The 21,097-nt window shown below is 49.1% G+C and overlaps 1 protein-coding gene across 1 annotated transcript in view; it reads right to left on the bottom strand.

Annotated features, from left to right (window-relative positions):
* tjp1b (tight junction protein 1b) overlaps positions 1-21,097 on the bottom strand; it is an 84,228-nt gene that overhangs the window by 14,554 nt on the left and 48,577 nt on the right. Inside the window, 11 exon segments of the mRNA XM_042109131.1 lie at positions 1,244-1,394; positions 1,571-1,676; positions 1,981-2,108; positions 6,793-6,828; positions 7,436-7,580; positions 7,696-7,936; positions 8,814-8,917; positions 9,414-9,741; positions 9,839-9,941; positions 10,233-10,357; positions 10,854-10,910. Of these exon segments, the coding sequence (XP_041965065.1) occupies positions 1,244-1,394; positions 1,571-1,676; positions 1,981-2,108; positions 6,793-6,828; positions 7,436-7,580; positions 7,696-7,936; positions 8,814-8,917; positions 9,414-9,741; positions 9,839-9,941; positions 10,233-10,357; positions 10,854-10,910 (1,524 nt within the window).

Below are 21,097 nucleotides of genomic sequence, written 5' to 3'. Positions count from 1 at the left end.
AAAGAGATGCATGCAGACACATAAAAAGGATTAAAAAAAGCTGCGATGTGGAGCCATTTGGCTGGTTACCAGACTGGGGAGGGGGTGTGTGTGGGGGGGGGGGGGGGGGTCACATCATCACCTAGGAAACCACCCTGTAAAGAGCAGGCATCTGGCTGGGCCCAGAACAGAGGGGGCGTGAGTGTGAGTGAGAAAGAAAGAAAGAGAGAGAGGGAGTGCAGAGGAATTCTGGGATATGTACCGGTCGTAAAAGAGCTACTGCCGCTCCAGTGCCTGTAAAGCTCAGCTATAAACCCCCTCCACATACACACAACCCAGGTCCCCCAGTGACTTTTAGTGTCCTGATGATATCATCCATCAGCTCTAAAGCACCCATCACTGCTGTTATGATAGCGAGATCTCACACACACACACACTTCACTTGGAGATGGCTACACTGATAAGGCCTCTGGAGCAGCCCCATTAATATGATGTAGAATGGCACGTTAACACACACCAACACTAATGGCCCTTTCCCACTATGGGGTAAAACCCCGGTGTCTGTAAAGCCTCGGACTTTTTGTATTTCCATGATTGAGGCCGGACAGTGGACACCGGTAGGACAAACATGTAACGACGTGATAATGACATTGTATGTAATGACTAAAGCTAAATAAACGAAACATTTAAGACATGACATAGTGTGATTATTTTAACAGACGTAACGTGATTGAATGGTGAATGTTTTAAACTGTAGGGAGTTGTGGTGTTTGTAGTTTTAGCGCATAGCGTGCCGTAGTGTTTCTTTTTAACTATAGGCCTATATATAACAACTACGGGAGCAACGGAGGAAAGGTATGATGAATGACATGTTTGACTGATGAATATAGACGGTATAAGGGTAACCAGAAAACACAGACACATTCAACAAACATATACATTCAAGCAGACATACATGCAGTGTTTTAAATGAAGGCAGCGCTACGCTGCCGTGACGGTGGCTAATTGTCCCGTCACACACACACACACACACCAACACTATGGGACACCACACTAAGGAACACACACTCAAGTGTTGGGCTGGGCACCTTGCACCAGTGCCACAGACACCACACTTCCACCATTAGTGTGTGTGTGTGTGTGTGTGTGTGTGTGTGTGTGTATGCCTGAGACGAGAGAGAACGTGACTGAATGAGTAAGAATGTGAGAGAGAGTCAGTGAGCGAGTGCGTCAGACATGCACACACACACACACACACACTCACCCTGAGTATCTGGTCTCCCTCCTCCAGCCCCTCTTTGGCTGCAGGACTGTCCTCCAGAACGCCCGCCACAAAAATGCCCACGTCGTTCCCTCCGGCCAGACGCAGGCCCACACTCTCCCCCTTCTTAAACTTCACCAGCTTCATACTGGGCCTAGGATGTGCACACACACACACGCGCACACACACACACACACACACACACACACGATAGCAAAGTTAGAAGACTATGAAAAGGAATGAGCAACAGTGAAATAGTCATGCAATTCAGTAACTGAGTGTGTTTAGTGTGTGTGTGTGTGTGTGTGTGTGTGTGTGTGTGTGTCTTACCGGAGGATGCTGTCGTCGGGGGTCTCGCTGGGCACGGGTGCATCTGCAGGGCTAACGGGCAGGTCCACATCAGGCTGGCCAGGCTGCGCATACACAGGTTTGGGCTCTGGAACACACACACACACACACACACACACACACAAATAAATAAATACACTCACATAGAGCCTTTCAGCATACAGTCCCATTACAATCTGAGGGTCAACAGAGCTGCCAATCCAGCTAAGGAGCATGGAGACAGCCAGTCAGAAAATACCACTTACAGCAGCCGCAACCACACACACACACACATTTTATCCTCAGTGAGGAGGTCAGACAGACACAGTAGGATGTGTCGGACACCATCATGTCACAATGTACACACACATCTGGTGTGTGTGTTGAGTGTGAGAGTTGGGCATGTGTCAGACCTGGCAGCGGCGGCAGCTGCTTGTCTTGGCGGGCAGGGGCCTCCTGTCTGGGCGTCTCCTCCACCATCTTGGCGGGCATGGGGATGGGCGCTCCCTTGGACACGCGCTCCTCCTCACGACTCCTGTGGCTGCCACAGCAACCAAACACAAACACACAATCAGCTCTCCATCTCTCTTCACACACACAGGCCAGACTCGGGTCTATGTATGCACGCAGACGCACACACACACGCACACAGCAGAAGACTCATGTTTCTATCTGCACAGTGTCAGAGCTCAGTAAGGAGTCATGCATCATGGACTCACAGAAAACACATCACACACACAACCTTACACACACACACAAACACACACTTAGCTCTGCAATGATGGAGTGAAACACATCACAGGCAGCATCACACTCCACAGAAAATAGAAGGCAAAGCAAGGACACAGAGAGAGAGAGAGACACACAGAGAGAGAGAGAGAAAGAAAGAGAGAGACCGAGAGAGACTGTGTGAAGAGAGGAGAGTGTGTGTGTGTGTGTGTGTGTGTGTGAGTGTTGGGGCCTGTACATGTGAAGGTCAGGGTTCTGCTGCGTCTCCTCCTCCTCCGCTGTTCTATATTTAGCCTGACGGCTCCAGCTCATCTGATCAGAGGAGACACAGCAGTGAGCAACGCAACTGCCCTCTACTACCCCACAGGAGCTATCTGCCCCTACTGCCCCACGGAGGACCTTTATGAGTGTGTGTGTGCCTGTCTGACCAGCTGATGTTCTGAGTGTTCATGTTGTACATTAAGGGCTCCCAGTAAGTGGAGTTCTTTATCTGTGTGTGTGTGTGTGTGTGTGTGTGTGTGGCTGATCTTTTGTGTGTTCATGATGTGTTTTAAGGGCTCCCAGTAAGAGGAGGTCTTTATCTGTGTGTGTGTGTGGCTGATCTTTTGTGTGTTCATGTTGTACATTAAAGGCTCCCAGTAAGTGGAGTTCTTTATCTGTGTGTGTGTGTGTGGCTGATCTTTTGTGTGTTCATGATGTGCATTAAGGGCACCCAGTAAGAGGAGGTCTTTGTGTGTGTGTGTGTGTGTGTGTGTGTGTGTGTGTGTGTGTGTGTGTGTGTGTGGCTGATCTTTTGTGTGTCCATGACGGCTCTTTTCACAGGGAGGTCAGGAAGGTGACGAGAGTGCTTTACTGTAAACGCTTCCAGTCCGTTCCTCTCTGTGTATCGCCTTCATTACGTTCCTCTCTTTGTATCGCCTCTTAATATCACTCTGTTCCCTCGCTCCGCTCTGCCCACCCACTCCACCCTCGGGGGCGCCAGTCGGGAACAAGGCTGCACAGAGCAGCATGAAAGATTCTTCTGTAGTCCTGACCAAAGACACCCGAGAGAACCCCCCCCCACCCCCCCCTTCCCAGAATGCCCTGATCCCTGCTGAACTGCTCCTAGTGGTGGTGGTGGTGTGTGTGCGCTTGGGGCAGCATGTCCTCTACACATTGCAAACAGCTATGCGCTAACAACTACGGCTTAAACGCTAAAGACGCTAAGGGCTAATCGGCACTAACGCTGTAGATGCTAAGGGCAGAAGCTAAACGCTAAACGCCAACAGCTAAAATGCTAATGGTTAAACGCTAACGCCCCAGTCACACGTACGCGTTGAAGGCTTCAACTGTGCCGCTTCTCCTTCACTTTCTATGGGCTGGCGTCAGGCCTTGCCAAGAGTGGTGTTGAGAGCGTGATGTCGCTTCACTTCCGTTGCTCGAGTCAAAAGTTGAGAAATATTCACATTTTCAGGCAGCAGCGTGAGCGCCAGCCAATTCAATTGCGGTTATGCTAATGAACAAAGACAGTTCTCAAAATAAATCAAGATGGAGCCCAGAGTCAGAGATGGCCGTATTTGCAGATAAATGTCAATTTTTTGGCTTTTTTATGCTTGGATTTTGTGAGAAATACACTGTACATTCTAAAAAAGTTGTTATTGCAAACCCAAAACCGGTCTGAAACGTTGTGTGACGTTGCAAGCACTGTATATAACGACTGCAAGTTAGCAAACTAACTGGCCTCCACTACTAGTTGACAGCGGTTGACCTGTCAATCTCCCTTTAAAGCCTACACAGCCACAAGCTTCCGGAAAACCCACCGGCAAGCTTTGACTAAAAACAAACATACATGTGACCGGCGGTAGGGGCTCAGTTGTACTTGCGGTTACACCAAGCATATGCAACCTGCACCGTCCTGTACATGCTTGCCTTGCGTTTCTGTCTGATGGTGCAGCAAAAGTTGAACATTTCTCAACTTTTTGGCAGACGGCGACAATTCACGTCGTCAACAGATGACATGAGCCCATGTAAAGTGAACGAGATATGTCTCCAGCACTGCATTGAATGCAAGCGTGTGTAGGCACCGTAACACTACATCTAACCGCTCAGCAACTCCACTAACTGAAAGCTGCAGACACCTCAGAAACTGTGTCAGTGGATCCCGTTTAAACACCACACTTCAGAGTCCTTTTCACACATCATGGCCCTGAAAGTGTGTCCCCCGTTCGAACATCATGTCTCTTAAAGTCCCATGTTTCAAACTGCACGGCTCATCTGAGTGACCAGTCGAGGATTGGCGACCGGCGCTGACCCCAGCCATGCAGCTGAGAGACGTCATGGAGACCAGGGGTCTCATTTATAAAGGCTGCTGCGCCACGCACAAAAAAACGCTGCATAAACGGAGGTGAACTGTATGTGCACATCTTTCACCGCCAACGACAGGATTTATAGAAAACAAATATGCAGAAAAACATACACCTTTCAAGCACTGCAAAACACTGGGCAATCAACTCCCGTTCTCTCTCTCATATGGGCTACTGTTCAATAGTAACTATACTGGCCAATTAGAAAATCCAGCGAATATCATAATATGTCCATGATTATACCCGTGTTTATTAAGTTGATACTTTACACTTTATGGTTTGCCATATATAATATAATATAATAAAGATGATCTCATTCAGTACTTTTTTTTTCCACACAGGTGTACTTGGTCACGTTTTACATTTTCTCGCTCTCTGCAGACTTGACTTCCTTCTCCAAATTGACATGACGTCTCTATCCTTCTCGTCAACTATTATCCAATAAAATTCCTCCTGCATAAACGTGTGTGCCACACAGTTTAACATATGCATTATTAAAGATGCAATCTACTTATGCACGAAAGTAAGATAAGGTTTTATATTAAGACACTTTCGTGCATACCTTGAGTCTAGGGTAAGGTTTTAGGTTTTATAAATGAGGCCCCTGGAGAGGTGTTTTAACTGGGCTAGAATGTCCATAACTTCCTCATCTCTGGGTGGGGTAGCATACATATTAGAAAACTAGATACCGCATTGACTGTCGAGTTCTATTAGGTGGCATCGTAAACGTATATAGGGAGGGAAAGTGAAAACCAGCGCCCCAAGTGGTTGCGTTCCTATCGAAGAGCAGCTCCAATGTTAAGTCCCATAGACCTATTTTTTTTTTTTTAAGTATATTTTTGGGCTTTTTATGCCTTTAATCAGATAGGACAGTGGAGAACGACAGGAAGTGAGTGGGAGAGAGTCGGGGTGGGATCCGGAAAGGACCACGGGGCGGGAATCGAACCCGGGTCGCTGGCGTACGGTGCAGGTGCCCCAGCAAGTTGCGCCACAGCTGGGGCCCCATAGACCTATTTTTTTTAAAAATATTGTGAAGCCAAATCAGCGAAGTTATCCACCAAAAATATTTTTCAGTGTGTATACAGTAATAATCTTCACAAAACTGAAAATGTCAGGCCCTATTTTGCCTTATTTAAAAAAATCAAAATTGCTCCTTTTGTTTCATAAACGGACTACAAAAGAAGTCACGTGACTTTACCTTTCAACGTTACTCACGGTAGCATGGTTTGTTTATTAGCCTGGTTAGCATTGACACTTAACACTTACTGCCAGCTCTTCATGTGAGTAGAAGCACAACACCAGTTATCCAGACATAAAGGTAATCACCACACGGTCCGTTATTACAAAAATCACGCTCCGTTATTACAAAAATATGTTAAGCCAGTTGAGCAAATTGCCGTATTGATCAGTTAGAGATTAAGCGACCAAACCTGTGACGTCACATGTAACTGTAGTTCGTGATCACCATGTTAAGACAAAAACTCAAAACAATTCAACTGATCCTAAAAATAAGGTATGACCACTAGAAGCAATAGAGGTGACCCCAGTGCCTAACATATGGAAAGCATTAAATTAAGATCCCAATGTGCACAGAGATATATTTTTTCTAAAAAAAAAAAATTCCCATCCACATCCACTCCGCTTCCTAAGTCTAGGAATGCAACCAGTAGGTGGCGATGAGATTACTTTGGTGGGGGGCAGCACCTTTATTGTCTATGGGCAACACATCTGCAGGCAATCACAGACACCTGCCTGATTTCCAGTCAGTCACATGTTCCTTCATTGGCCTCCAGTGATTGCTGACTCCACCAAGATGGCGTCGCTATTTACGTACGTTCTGGAGCCCAATGTGGTATCTAGCTTTCTAATATCTATGTGGGGAAGCACATGGGTAGAGTTCTCATTGGTTGTTTAATCACAGCAGGTCATGTGAGGACACACAAGCATTCCTATTGGACACCACACGTCTGCATGCATCACAGTGAGCCACAGGTTATATTGAGGTTAAATAAATAAATAAATCAATCAATAAACTAACAAACAAATTCACTCAGGGCCTTACATACACAAGGCTCCGAGCACCAAAAATACACACACACGCTCACTAAGGCTGCGGGCACCAAAAACATTCACACACAAAATGAATTGACTTACAGGGGGAGGATTCTGTGTAAGAAAGGCCCTGCATGCCTGAAACATAAACACACCAACATTAACTGACTCATAAGGCTACGCCGCTATGCTGGAGAGGAGAGGAGAGGAGAGGAGAGGACTGAACTGCCTTCTATTTCACACTGAAGTTTTGCTGGATAGCCATTACACATTCCTTTAGCTAGAAGCACGCACGCACGCACACACTCTCTTGTGGAGGAGGAAGAGGATGATTAAGGTGTCCACATATCCCTCTCGATCCTTCCAGAGAGGCACTTTCACGCCCCCAGTCCAGATAGCCATGTGTCCTTTATTACGGAGCTCAGCAGGGATGCTAACGCAGCTAGGCGCTACGCTACGCTACACACCTACAGGCATGACCGTCACCACAACACACTTACAGCATCCTCCATCTACTGAAGGGACTGGACGTCACAGCACATCACACAGGCAGCACAGAGACCAGAGAGACGGAGTGGGACAAGTTAGGGCGGAGAGTGGAGTGTGCAGCTGTGTGTTCATTCGTTGTGGTTGTGTGGGGATTCTGACCCATCCTGATCAGTTGATGAATGTGTGCGTTGAGTGGAAAGTTGCTTGTGTGTGTGTGTGTGTGTGTGTGTGTGTGTGTGTGTGTGTGTGTACATACCTGCCATTGCTGATCTGCTGCGGCGAGTGTCTGGAGTGGTCGGAGGGCTCCGAGCGGCGGTCGGGGGAGCGAGAGCGGCTGCTGCGGCGCCGCTCATGGGAACGGTTGGAATGATCAGATGCCACTGAGTGGATGTCTGAAATATCTACAAACACACAACAACCCGCATGCTTAGGCACACACACAGACACAAGCCCAGCGTCCAATCCTGTGAAATATGCTGGGTGAATATGACTAGAGGGAAGCGCTAACTGACTGACCAAACAGTGAGCTAGCGTGGAGTTCCTCAGGGGTTAGCATGCGGCCCTGCCCAAGTTGGGACAGGTTCATACCGTCTCTGTCGGACACGTTGGCAGAGGGGATGCTGTCGTCCATGTCGGGGATATTGAGCAGGGTCGCCCGCTCGTCCCTCTGGACCACCATCTTCAGCTTGCCCTTTGACCTTTCAATCAGCTTCTTCGCATCGATCAGGGACAGGTTCTCCGTCACCGTGCCGTTTATCTGCAGGACAGAGGGCGGGAGACAGATATGCACATGTTAGCATATGTATGCTATTTGCATGAGTGTGTGTTATTAATGGCTCTTTTCCATTAAGGACCGGGGCTGGACCAACGCTTTACCCCTGAATAAATGCTACTGGTCTGTTTTTAAATGTATCCAGCTTTATTGTTGCATCGCATTCCATTCCAAAAGTCCTACTCCAGGGCTGTCCTGAGGCCGTCTGGCCTGTGGCCTCGGTTCAGCATCAATCAGGGAAATAGAAAAAGTCAGAGGCTTTACCCCAGACACCGGGGTTTTACCCCATAGTGGAAAAGGGCCAGAAGTGTGCTTTGTTTTAGCATGAGTGCATGCTATTAAGAAAGCTGTGTTATTATGGGGGAATGCTAAGCCTTGACAGCATGGTGGGATGCTAAGCTTTGGTAGCAGCGTTGTGCGGTTTGTGTAACCTTCAGCTCGTCGTCCATTTCTGACCTTCCCTCTCTCTCAGCTTCCTCTACAACACGCTCGCCCTTCTTCCCTCCCGCTCTCCCTCCTCTAGAACACAACCTCCCTCTCTCCTCTAGATCTCTCTCTCTGGTAATCACAGAGTAACTCACAAATTGATACGGTTGCAATACTTTGCCCATGATAATGATAACACGATTCAGCGGCAGATTAAATCAGATTAATCTACTATACATCTAGTAAACTGTATTTCTACCCCTCTCCTTCCTTGCCCCTCTCCTCCTTCCCTCTCCCCTACTTCTCTCTCCTCTCTCCTCTCTCCCCTCTCCCTCTCTCCCCCCCTCTCCCTCTCTCCCCCCTCCCTCTCCATCCCTCTGTCCCCCCTTTTCCCTCCCCCTCCTTCTCCATCCCTCTCTCTCTCCCCCTCTCTTACCTTGAGCACCACGTCTCCCTCCTGGATGTTTCCATCTCTGGCCGCGAGGCTCTCGGGAGAGATGTCCTTCACGAAGATGTGACTGGCCAGCCGAAGCCCGTATTCTGCTTACGGAGTCAAACACGGATACACACACACACACAAACACACATCGCATGTTAGCCTATTAGCACATTAGCACCTTGGAGCACAAGGACAAAACACATGCACAGTCACACACGAACTAGACTGCATAGCACAGTATATCACAATGGAACAGGGGCTACACAAACACAAACACACACACACACACACAGTGTGTTACAGGACAATACTATGGAGCGGAGGTTTGTAGCTGAGAAGAGGAAAACAAAGGCGAGACATAGAGAGGGGTTAAAGAGCACAGGGTTGACCACTGCATACAGCTGTATTGCACACCGGCAAGCACCAACACACACAAACAAGTATATATACATACACATATATATACACATACATACATACATACATACATACCACACACACACACACACACACACACACACACACACACACACAAAGTCCCATCAGATATGTGACCCCCCTGGCTGCAGCTGGCGTCCCCGAGTGTGTGAGCCTCACCTTCATTCTTGCGAGACTTGATTAGCGTGACCTTGGCAGGGCGTGGCGGGACGCTGGAGGTGATGGAGCGGCGGTCGGAGCGCGGGGACATGCTCCTCTCGCGAGAGCCGCTGCGCTCGCGGTCGCGCTCCCTCTCGCGCCGCCCGATGCTGCCCCTCTCACCGCGGCCACTCCGCCGACCCGCGCTATAGGCGCTGGGGCCGCTGCGGCCACTACGCACCTCGTAGATCTCGTCCTCGTAGCTGTCCTCGTCCTCGTGCTCCGACATAGTCTCCCGCTCGCCCAGGCGCCCCATCGGGATCTGCACCTTACGCTTCCGACGGATAGTCTGGGGAGGATATGACACGGTCAGCCTTCGCTTCACACCAAGTGTACCCGCCAGCTCAGTGTCGTGGAGCACATATGAATATGAAAAAGATACTCACAATCTTTGCGTTCTTGCCACTTTTGCGGAGCTGCTGGACTGCGTACGCGTGCTCCACGTTGTCCATGGAGACGGCGTTAACCATGACGACGCGGTCATTTTCTCTGCACGGGAGAAGGGCAACACAAACGGTCATTACACTGGACAACTGGGACCCCAGATCCTGATGTCAAAATTTCATCACTTTTGAACTACTAAGAAAAGAACCAAGCCTACGCTACAACATGAGATCTCCGTGTACTTTTGAGAACCCGGTCTACTCTTCAGAATGAGATCTCTGTGTATTCTAGAACATGATGAGAACCCGTTCTACTCTAAGGCATGATGGGAACATGAGGACCTAGACTTGTCACGTTCAGTCCAGCGTGCCTCAAACAGGAAACAGGAAGTCTTACTGCAGCAGGCCCTCGGCTGGTCCACCCTTCAGGACATCTGAGATGACGATGGACGTCTCGCCGCTCTGGAAGTGGGGGTTGTCCCGCCCACCTGAGATGGCGATCCCAAACCCAAACCCTGGTGCCTGTAGGGACAGACACACACACGCACAAACACAGATAGAGACAGACAGACAGACACACACACACACACACACACACACACTTCAAATCTCTACAAATACTCACAATCTGAAATGCAAATGCATAAATCAAAACGACCTCCAGTAAATGGGCAGATGCGTTTGAAGAACAGGAGGACAGAAAAGAGAGATGAAGCCTCAGGAGAGCAAGGTCAGCCATGACAGGAGAGAACAACAGAGCAGAGAAATGAACAAGGAGAAAAGTGAAGGAGAGCGGGAGGGAAGAAACAGGAGGCCAGATAGATAAATGGGAGGAAGAGACAGAGAGGGCAGCTAAGAGAGAGAGAGAGGAAGAGCCAAGGGCACAGAGATGGATGTACAGGGAGAGAGAGGGGGGGGGGAGGGGGCGAGCGCGAGAGAGAGCGAGAGTGAGAGAGCGAGAGAGAGAGAGCGAGAGAGAGAGAGCGAGAGAGTCCTGTAAGTAAAGCCGTGGTCTTACCCTATGGAGAGTTACGGTGTGCTGTTCCCAGATTACGGTCTCCTCCATTACTGCACTCTGGAACAGACAGACAGAGAGAAACAAAGTGAGATCACCAGGACATCATTTGGGTCCTTCAGTGGCAGCATCACAGTCGTGTGTGTGTGTGTATTATATGTTGTTTGAGAGTGCATGTTTGAGTGCAACAGGTCTGTGTGTGTGTTCTGCGAGTGCCTGTCTGTCTGTGTGTGTGTGTGTGTGTGTGTGATTATATGTTGTCTGTGTGTGTGTGATTATATGTTGTCTGTGAGTGTGTTTGAGTGCAACAGGTCTGTGTGTGTGTTCTAAAAGTGCCCATCTGTGTGTGTGGGCGTGTGAATATTATATGTTGTTTGTGTGCGTGTTTGATTGCAACAGGTCTGTCTGTGTGTGTGTGTGTGTGTGTGCGCGCACGCTCCCTGTAGGTCAGAGGCAGCAGCTGAAGGAGCCATACCCTCCGCAGGCAGTAGATGTTTTTTAAAGCATTGATTTATTCATTTATTTATGCTCTCGCTTCTGCAGTGCAGCGCAGGAGAGAGAGAAGAAAGGAGAGAAAAAGAGAGCGAGAAGGGGAATAGATGAGTGAACAGAAAAGAGAAAGAAGAGGAAAAGGAGAGACGAAAAGAGAGGAGAGGAGGAGGGAGAGAAGAGGAAGAAAGAGATGAGAGAAGATAAGAGAAGACAGGAGGAGGGAGAGAAGAGAAGAGAGGAGAGGAGGAGGGAGAGAAGAGAGGAAGAGATGAGAAGATAAGAGAAGACAGGAGGAGGGAGAGAAGAGAAGAGAGGAGAGGAGGAAGAGGAAAGGAGGAAGGAGAGAAGAGCAGAGTATACTTGGCAGCACACACAACTCTGGGGACTTTTAGGGACTCTCGCATACACAGAGCCATCACAATGCACCAGTCAGCCAGGAGGACCAACACACACACACACACACACACACACACACACACACACACACAGACTCAGAGCCATCACAATGCACCAGTCCGCCGGGAGGACCAATCACACACACACACACACACACACACACAGAGTGACAGCCAAGACTGACACCCCAGCCAGCCAAGTGATGGGGAGGAAACACAAATAGCATAAAGTGGAGAGTTCAGCAACACTGCAGAAAAGCCCTGAGTGACAGCCAGCAAACACACATACACACAGTAGCAGACACACATGCACATAACGCACGCGCACATGCACGCACAAACAAAAACACTTCAGTCGGTGTTGGTGCTGCTAGGTTAGGCAGGGAGGTGTCCCATCATTGGCGACACACACACACACACACACACAGGTGCAGCACATGTTGTTAATGCGAGTACAAAGGCATTAAAGTTCTGTGTTGCTCTGGTGGTGCAGTTTGTTTATTTGAGCCCAGTGCTGGCCAGGGGCTACTCTATTTGGGTCAGACAGACCGACCGACCGTTTGGGGCAGTGCGCTCCTTGTGTATTTAACAGCACATGAATAATGAACGCTAAAGAGTTAGTGCGCTAGTGCTAAAGACTGTTTGCAGTGGCTGAGACTAACTCTGCAGCCCTGTGGCTGTGTGATGGTCTGAGCAATCAGACGTGTCCTCACGCCCTGCGGACCAGCAGAGAAAGTGTCCTGCGATCCGACGCGTCCTCAGGCCCTGCGGACCAGCAGAGAAAGTGTCCTGCGATCAGACGCGTCCTCACGCCCTGCGGACCAGCAGAGAAAGTGTCCTGCGATCAGACGCGTCCTCACGCCCTGCGGACCAGCAGAGAAAGTGTCCTGCGATCCGACGCGTCCTCACGCCCTGCGGACTAGCAGGCAGAGTGTCCAGTGCAGCGAGAATATTAATCAAAGTCGCTTTAGTCTCTCAATGCCGCAGCGCTGCGTGAAATATTGCACCTGTAAGTTAGGCGGAGGCTGGAGGCCATAATTTCAGGTCCTTGGCTATAAAGAACACCGCACGAGAGAGAGAGAGAGAGAGCGCATGACAAATGTCTGTTGAGCGTGTCCTCTTCAGAAGTGCACTGCGATCACATCTCACACAGAGAGCACCTGATCACACACACAGAGCTCCCCATCACATCACACACACACACACAACGCCACATCAGGTCTCCCTCTCACACACAGGACGTCCCATCACGTCTCTCACACACACACAGGGCCAAAAAGCTGTGACCCTCAGCAGAGATTATACCGCTTCGTTAGAGCACGCACTAGCCCACATACACACACACACACACACACACACGCCAGCTGCTCAGGGGTCCACTGCAGCATCAGACAGGGCCAAGACGAGAGGAAAGCTCAGTGGGAATCTTTCCATTTGCAGATAAACAAGACACAAACACACACACACAAACACACACACGATTTCCTCTCTGAGGACTGAGCCCAAATTGCTTCTCTGATTAAAAAGGAAATCGTTTGATTGGCCAGAGCACAGAGAACCACAGGAGAAGACTGGGCCGAATTCCTCACTGTGTGTGTGTGTGTGTGTGTGTGTGTGTGTGTGTGTGTGTGTGTGTGTGTGTGTGTGTGTGTGTGTGTGTGTGCACACGTGTGCGTGTGTTACTGTGTGCCTTTGTACATGCTTGGAGAGAGTTCCTCACTGCGTGTGTGCGGAGGGAGTTCCTCACTGCGTACGTGAACGCATGCGTGTGTGTGTGTGCCTGTGTACATGCTTGGAAAGAGTTCCTCACTGTGTGTGTGTGCGTGTGTGTGTGTGTGTGTTACTGTGTACATGCTTGAAAAGAGTTCCTCACTGCGTGTGTGTGCGGGGGGAGTTCCTCACTGCGTGTGTGCAGTGTTTCCCGCAGGAAATGTGTTAGGGTGTTAAGGTGGTGGCTGTCTGACGGGGGGGGGGGGGGGGGGGGGGACTAGGGGTGTACATATAAAAATAAGCCGTGTATAATATAAATATAAATGAATATAGAATATTGATATTATTATGCAACAAATTTGTGCAGCATCCAATTGATGCTAACTGGATTTAATAGCAATTTAGCCAGTTGTCTTCTATGTGCCGCCAACAACAGTACTGACTTGGACGATTGTGAATGTTTGGATTCATATCAATACTGAGGAGGGGCGTGTCCGTGTGTGTGAGTGTTGACTCTGTGTGTGCACGTGGGAGTGTGTGTGGGCTGAATGTGTATGTGAGGGAGTGTGTGAGTGCTGTGTGTATGGGAGTCTGTGAGTGCTGCGTGTGAGCACTCTGTGTGTTTGTGTAAGAGAACTCATTAATTAGAGTTATGTGGAGCTGCTAGGATGTTGCAAACAAGTAAACAACAAACTATTCAATTCAACAAGGAAGTTGGTACTAGTTATGTGTGCACATGTGTATATGTGTGTGTTTGTAACAATAGCCCCCCTCACAGATGTCTGCATGAGGCCTACTACTAGCTCCAGACTAGCTCTGTGTGTGTGTGTGTGTGTGTGTGTGTGTGTGTGTGTGTGTGTGTGTGTGTGTGTGCGCGCGCGCATGTATTCACCTGGGGGGCTACACACACTCCCAGATGCAGCCAATCACAAGCCTGTAGCATACCAAAGCAAAGTTTAAAAAAAAAAACACACAACACACAACCCCCAAAGACATCTGTTAAAAACACAACCAAAAAGAGCCTCAACTGAGAGAAACTCTCCAGTCAGCTGTTTCCCCCAAACCAACAGCAACAGGAAGTTTAGAGGCACAGCACCCGTCTGGGGAGGCCCTAACACACTCACCGACAACACTCCACTTCACAAACAAGCACTACACTCACGCAAACATAAACAAACACATAAACACACGGAATATTCATAAACCAGATGTAAAATACATGCACTGCTGGGAAAACATGCTCTTTTGGGGCTCTGAGTGTGCGTGCGTGCGCATTTGTGTGTGTGTGTATGGGGCAGGATTTATGCGCTGGTCTTCAGGTTGCTTAGAGCGGTTAAAGCGTTGAGGCTGAAGCACTCTGCACCATTCGGTCTGAATTTATGGTTGGTGGGGGGGGGGGGGGTGTGGCATGTTCGCCTGGCCCTTTCCACCGAGATCTTTTTTCAGGGAGATCTAGTCTGGAACACCATATTTCATAACAGTTTCCCTCAGACAAAAAAATGTCAGGCCAATCAGCAACGAGAGGGGAAGGCGAAACCGAAACCTATTGTGATTAACAGTAGCAGCAACACCTGCAAACATCCAAAAGAATGCAGTTGGAAAAATGAATAAATACATTTATTTATAGCAAAAGTAGACCCACATACATTGTTTCCTGACTGTTGATGCTGTTTATTGTCAGTTTGTAAAGTTTATGCGAAGTAAGAACAACATTTGTAATCTCTGATCAATGTGATTGAAATCATTAGTCCAGCCTTACCAAAGCTAGTGAATGTCACAATGCAAGGGCTGGAAACGAATCCCAGTAGTGAGTCACCAGACTCTATGCACTTTTTCCAGGCTAGGGGCACGTTCCCACCCGGCAGGCGAAAAGCTAATTAAGGCCCACTTTGATTCAGAACCACACTAAATCTTTCATACTTTCGTTTTCAACCATTTAGCCCTCTCACCATTAACACCCGAACCCCCAGCCCCCCCCCCCCCCCCCCCCCCCATTAACAACCGAACCCCCAGCCCCCCCCCCCCCACACACACACACACACACACCCTCACACCCTCACACCTAGGAAGTGACGAGAGTTGGTGGAGAGCAGGTCATCTGAGGAGAAGGAAGACAGACCACAGAGCCCCCATCTACTGACGGTATCCCTTCCTGTGTGTGTGTTTCCCTGCGTTACTGATTGGACTCCTCACAGGGACCCTCAGAGGGCTGCTGTTGGTCTAGTCCAGGTGGACTGCACTGCTTTGCCGTGGTTGCGAGAGGTCATCAAGGGTCATTGTGACCGCGGTCCGACCAACACGTTTGCTGTGTGGAAACCAGGAAAGATCATCCATCTCTCTCTCCATCTCCCTCTCTCTCGCTCACCTTATCTCTCTCTCACTCTCCTCATCTCAGGGGAGCTGCCGATGCCAACGCTCCATTGGCCGTTTCTGCCCAATTTCCCCCTAACACAGCAGAGAGGACGCTGGAATCCGTGTGGAGTGCCGCTCGCTGCTCACTGCGTTAACAATTAATGGCCCGAGTGGTGGAGGAGCACTAACAGCCCAGCCGCAGCACGGAGCCAGCAGCTCACACACATCTGCATGCCACTCACACATCTGTGTTCCACCAGTGAGCTAGACGTCTGTTACACTCACACATCTGTGTTCCACCAGTGAGCTAGACGTCTGTTACACACACATCTGCATGGCACTCACACATCTGTGTTCCACCAGTGAGCTAGACGTCTGTTACACACACACATCTGTGTTCCACCAGTGAGCTAGACGTCTGTTACACACACATCTGTGTTCCAACAGCAACGCAGATGCAACCATATTGCACACATTTGTTCTGAAAAGTGTGTGTTTGTGTTTACCATCTCATCCTTATTGCACACATTTGTTCTGAATAGTTTCCTTCATCTTGCAAAAGAATACTGGACAGACAGCTTCAGTGACTGACTTCCACCAGTGGGAGTGTGTCAGTCACACTGGGTCCTGCCGCGTGTGTGTGTGTGTCCACCATCTCAGATGGAGAGCAGGTGCAGTCGGCAAAGAGAAGGAGGATGGTGGACAGGTGAGAAAAGGAATCTCTGACTGCTGACCCCTCACACACACACACACGACAATGACATGACACGACACGACAGCCCAAGCGTGTCCCTGTGCACTCTGTCGGGTCAGCGTGGTAGGAACCTCTCTGGGCGTCTCACCGACAGCCTGACAGCCTGTCTATCTCTGGTCACCTCCTGCAGGGTCAGTGCCTGACCTCATAGGAGGCCTCAGGGTCACTGGATCTGTGTGTGTGTGTGTGTGTGTGTATGTGTGCTCAGCCTCAAAGAAGACAGAGAGTCGATCGCTGTGTGTGTGTGTGTTTATGTCTCTCTGGACACTTTCAGGGGACAGACACACACACACACACACACACACACACACACACTGCCCAGCCTCAGAGGAGGCCCTCAGGGTCACGGAGTCAGCTCTGTCAGTCCACGCCTGCCTTCTAAAGACAGACACACACAGACAGCGCTTTCAGATATAACCTCCGGAGTATATGCGGAGGTTTGTCAAACTGAGGTCCTACCCTTCGGATGATTCAGATATGATGCTAACCTGCGGACCTTATACTGACCTCATACAGACGTATGTGTGAACGACATACACGCACATTACAGAATCTCTGTGTGGTTGTCGAGTGAGGGGTGGGGGCTTGTAGAGTTCACAAGATGCGAGTTATGACGCAAAATATATGCGGCCGCTGCCAGTCACAGCTGCTTTTTGTTTACAAAGTGTAGCCTATGCATTATGTAGGCTAAAGAAGAGAAATCTATTGTGCGTAGGCTAATACTTGAAGTAGTCACGTAAGTGTAAGCGCACTTGAAATTAACCTACAGTATTTGTATGTGTGCTTCGAATAAACATTTATCTGTTTTCAACGTTGTGTAGCCTACCAGAATCTGGTTTGCGTTGGAGAGAGAGCATGCACAAACTTTATGGTAGGCTACCAGCCAATTCAGCAGGCCAACTCAAGACTTCAAGGCCATCATACAACGTTTTTAAGCAACAAACAAAATACTGACATAACAGTGAAGTTGTTCGTTTTTTCATGGTTTATTTTTATTCCAAAAGCATCCTCTCCCCATGTGTCTATTGCATTTACGTAAGGGTTACGTAAGCTTGGAACAAAGTTGGGTTTTCTTCGTTTTCATTTTCTCTAGGCATATATATATGCTCAACAAATATCAGCGAGCTCAGCAAGTCATATGGGAAGGCTATCAATGAACAGAAAACCGTGTTGGCTAACAATTTATTAAATACTCCTATTATTGTCGTCAACGACGTCGCTGCAGGCTACTGCCTTTTCAGCGCCTTCTGCTTATGGTGATTCAGTCTTTTGAATTTGTTTGTAGGCTACAACGTGCCATTCCCTTCATGTGTTCTATCAAAATGTTGTATGCGCTCATGGACAGTAGCTCCGTGATGTCTGCATCTTTCCAGGTCGGAGATTTTCTGGACAGCACTATGCCACTCCATCATAACACTGGCATTTAAGTCAGATCTAACCACATGGACGCACGAAAGAAACGTCACCAACACGCCCTCTCGCTAGGTGTGAATTTTAACCGCACGTTCTACTCCTCGTTCAGACACAGCACATTTACATAATAATGGGGGGGGTAGGGTGGAGTAGTAGAACAACCGGCTAAATTCGGACTTCCATATGACCGGTTATGTCGTTCAGATATACAGCCCCACCGTTTAACATCGGCAGACACAGACCAGGGCTAAAACATCAATGTCTCTCTACTTCAACAGACCCTCAGAACTGAGAAACAAAGAGCCCCCAACAAGTAGAAAGTACCTTTACTCTGTGCTGTTGTCTATTGTTTACTGTGTGTGCGTGTGTGTGTGTATTTTAGGTAGGAGTATATATATATATATATATATATGGTATGATTGTGTGCATGCGTGTATGTAAAGGCCTGTCTGCTGCTCCTGCTGTTCCTCAGTCCACACACACACACACACACACACTCTACACACCCTTGTGTTTTTGCCCTGCTCAGTGTTCTTCTGCATGACTAGGAGCTCACGAGCCGAGAGTTTAATTGGACGTTTCATGGCTCAGAGTCATTGTGGAGCTGCGTGTGTGTGTGGTGGGGGGGGGGGTCTTACTTAATTTTGGCCGTGGAGCACATTATGCCCCTCACTAGAGAAGACAGGCACTATAAATAGAACTCGTGTCACCACTCTGTGCTGCATGCTGGAGAACAGCAGCCGTGATGCAGAAAGAGAAAGAGAGAGAGAGAGAGAGAGAGAGAGAGAGAGAGAGAGAGAGAGAGAGGTGTCAGCATGTCTGTGCAGAAACAGAGGTTGTGACAGTGATGAGCAATGCCATGTTTGTACTTCAGCAATCAAATCATGCAAATTTAAAACAGGCAAGACAAATCTCTCCCACACACACCCTGAGCAGCAGAGCCGCCGAGATGTTTAGTAGGAGCAAGATGATCGATCACCTCAGAAATTGCAAAAGATGCGTCACGGAATGCTGACACCTACTAAACGTCCAATGCCCCCCTCCCCCTGCACGCACGCACACTCGCACCTCAACACTACTGTATTCAAATGGCGATGACATGTAGCAGCATGGTGGGGGAGGGGGGTCTCCCCAGAGGCTCTGGTGTCATTCCACACACGCCGAGCTACGCACTAGGTGCTACGCTACCGCTGCTGATGCAGAGCTACGTGTCGCCAACGGAAACAGAGACTGGCAGCAACACCAGGCAAAGGCATGCAGTCACATAGCTATAACAACTGAAAAACACAAGCCTAAAATGTGTGTGTTGCCAGTGGTCAGATGGCAAAGTTTTATGATGCTAGGCTAAAGCTAATGCTAGCAGCGCCGCTAAACCTACAGCTTGCTGCAGAGCGCAGAGGCTACAGCAGACTACTACAGCCTCACACACACGACCCTCAGCTACGAAAGCCCGGCCAATCCTACACAACACACACTGCAGGTCTGAACGCCTGGCAAACTCTACACAACACACACACCTAAAGGTCTGAGCACCCGGCAAACCAACAGCACAGAGACGAGGGAGAGCGAGCGAGCGAGAGCGAGAGAGAGAGAGAGAGAGAGAGAGAGAGAGAACGAGAGAGTGAGAACGAGAGAGGAACGCTGTACTTACAGTGGTTCATTGCGTCCACATCAGAAGAATCTCCTCACACACACACACACGAGCCTCTCGCTAATTCAGCACCCCTGTCCCGCTGCTCCAGCACGCACACACACACATACGCTACCCCCACATGCCCGAGCCAAACAGAGAGCGAGAGAGAAGGGGAGGAGAGAGGGAGGGAGGGAGGAGAGAGAAGGGGAGGGGGGAGAGAGAGAGAGAGAGAATGGGAGGAGAAAGAGGGAGAAAAGGAGGAAGAGGAGACAGAAAGAGAGAGAGAGAAAAAGAAAGAAAGAAAGAAAGAAAGAAAGAAATAAAGAGGGAGAGACCAGCCCCAGTGCAGTGAGTTGAGAGTGAGGAGCAGACTCCTGACCCACATGGTCTGGGCCCTGCCAGGGTCCTCTCAGGCAAGCGCACGCACACACACTTACTAAAGCTGTGTGTGTGTACACTGTAGCAGTGTTAGATTGCGCTGTAGAACACCCAGCTGCAGGGTAAACTGCTGTATCTCCCTTTAATTCTTACAGAGCGTGGAGTGTTGGTGTGTGTGTGTGTGTAACTGGTGACGCCAGTCTGTGGAGTGTGTAATTTGTGGCAAACACTCACAACACACACTGGCAAGACCTGATTGTCTGCTCAGTAAACAAAACGTGTGTGTGTGTGTGTGTGTGTGTGTGTGTACAATCACCAAGTGCACATCTCTTCAATTAGGCCAATATGACCGACCATTCTTTGCTTCATTTCAATGATGCCATGCTATTCACGTTTCTGGAGAACACAAACATACACACGCTACACTACAGCGCATGTGCGCACACACTGCAGTGCAAGCGCGCACGCACACACACACACACACACACACACACACAAACAAATGCTACACTGCAGCACAAGCATACACACACACACTTACACACATGCATGCCTGACTGCAGCAGGAGCTCCTGCAGCTTCAGGTGTAGGAGGGGAACTGGAAGTGTGCTGCAAGCCTTCCAGCTGATTGGTCACCAGGGTGCTACTCTGCATAACACACAGAGACACCTCTATGCAGATGTTCCTGACACACGCACACACATACATAGCAGTAGGGGGCATGTGCCAAGGTCATACTGTAGGTAATAATGATCAGTCAGTATGCTGTGTGTGTGTTTTTCCTTTGCTCCCCACACCGAGATGTACGTACGTGTGTGTGTGTGTGTGTGTGTGTGTGTGTGTGTGTGTGTGTGTGTTATGCTAAAATAGCATCAGTCACTGATGGTCCAGCACTGGCATCATGCTTCACACCATCTCTGTCCTACAGAGGTATCACACACATTCCAACACAACCTCTTCTAGGCATGACTGATGAGTCTCCTCTGACGTGTGTGTGTGTGTGTGAGAGGGGGGGGGATGGGGGTCACTGAGCTTATGACACATGGAAACCAAAGTAGGAAGAAACAGTGCACACACACCCCAAATGTAATTTAAATTCAAATCCAGTCAGATCTCATCT

This window comes from Alosa sapidissima, chromosome 11 (genome assembly GCF_018492685.1).
Source record: "Alosa sapidissima isolate fAloSap1 chromosome 11, fAloSap1.pri, whole genome shotgun sequence".
Classification (NCBI taxonomy): Eukaryota; Metazoa; Chordata; class Actinopteri; order Clupeiformes; family Clupeidae; genus Alosa; species Alosa sapidissima.
Note: the sequence above shows the minus strand (reverse complement) of the source record. Positions and strands in the feature narration are given on the sequence as shown.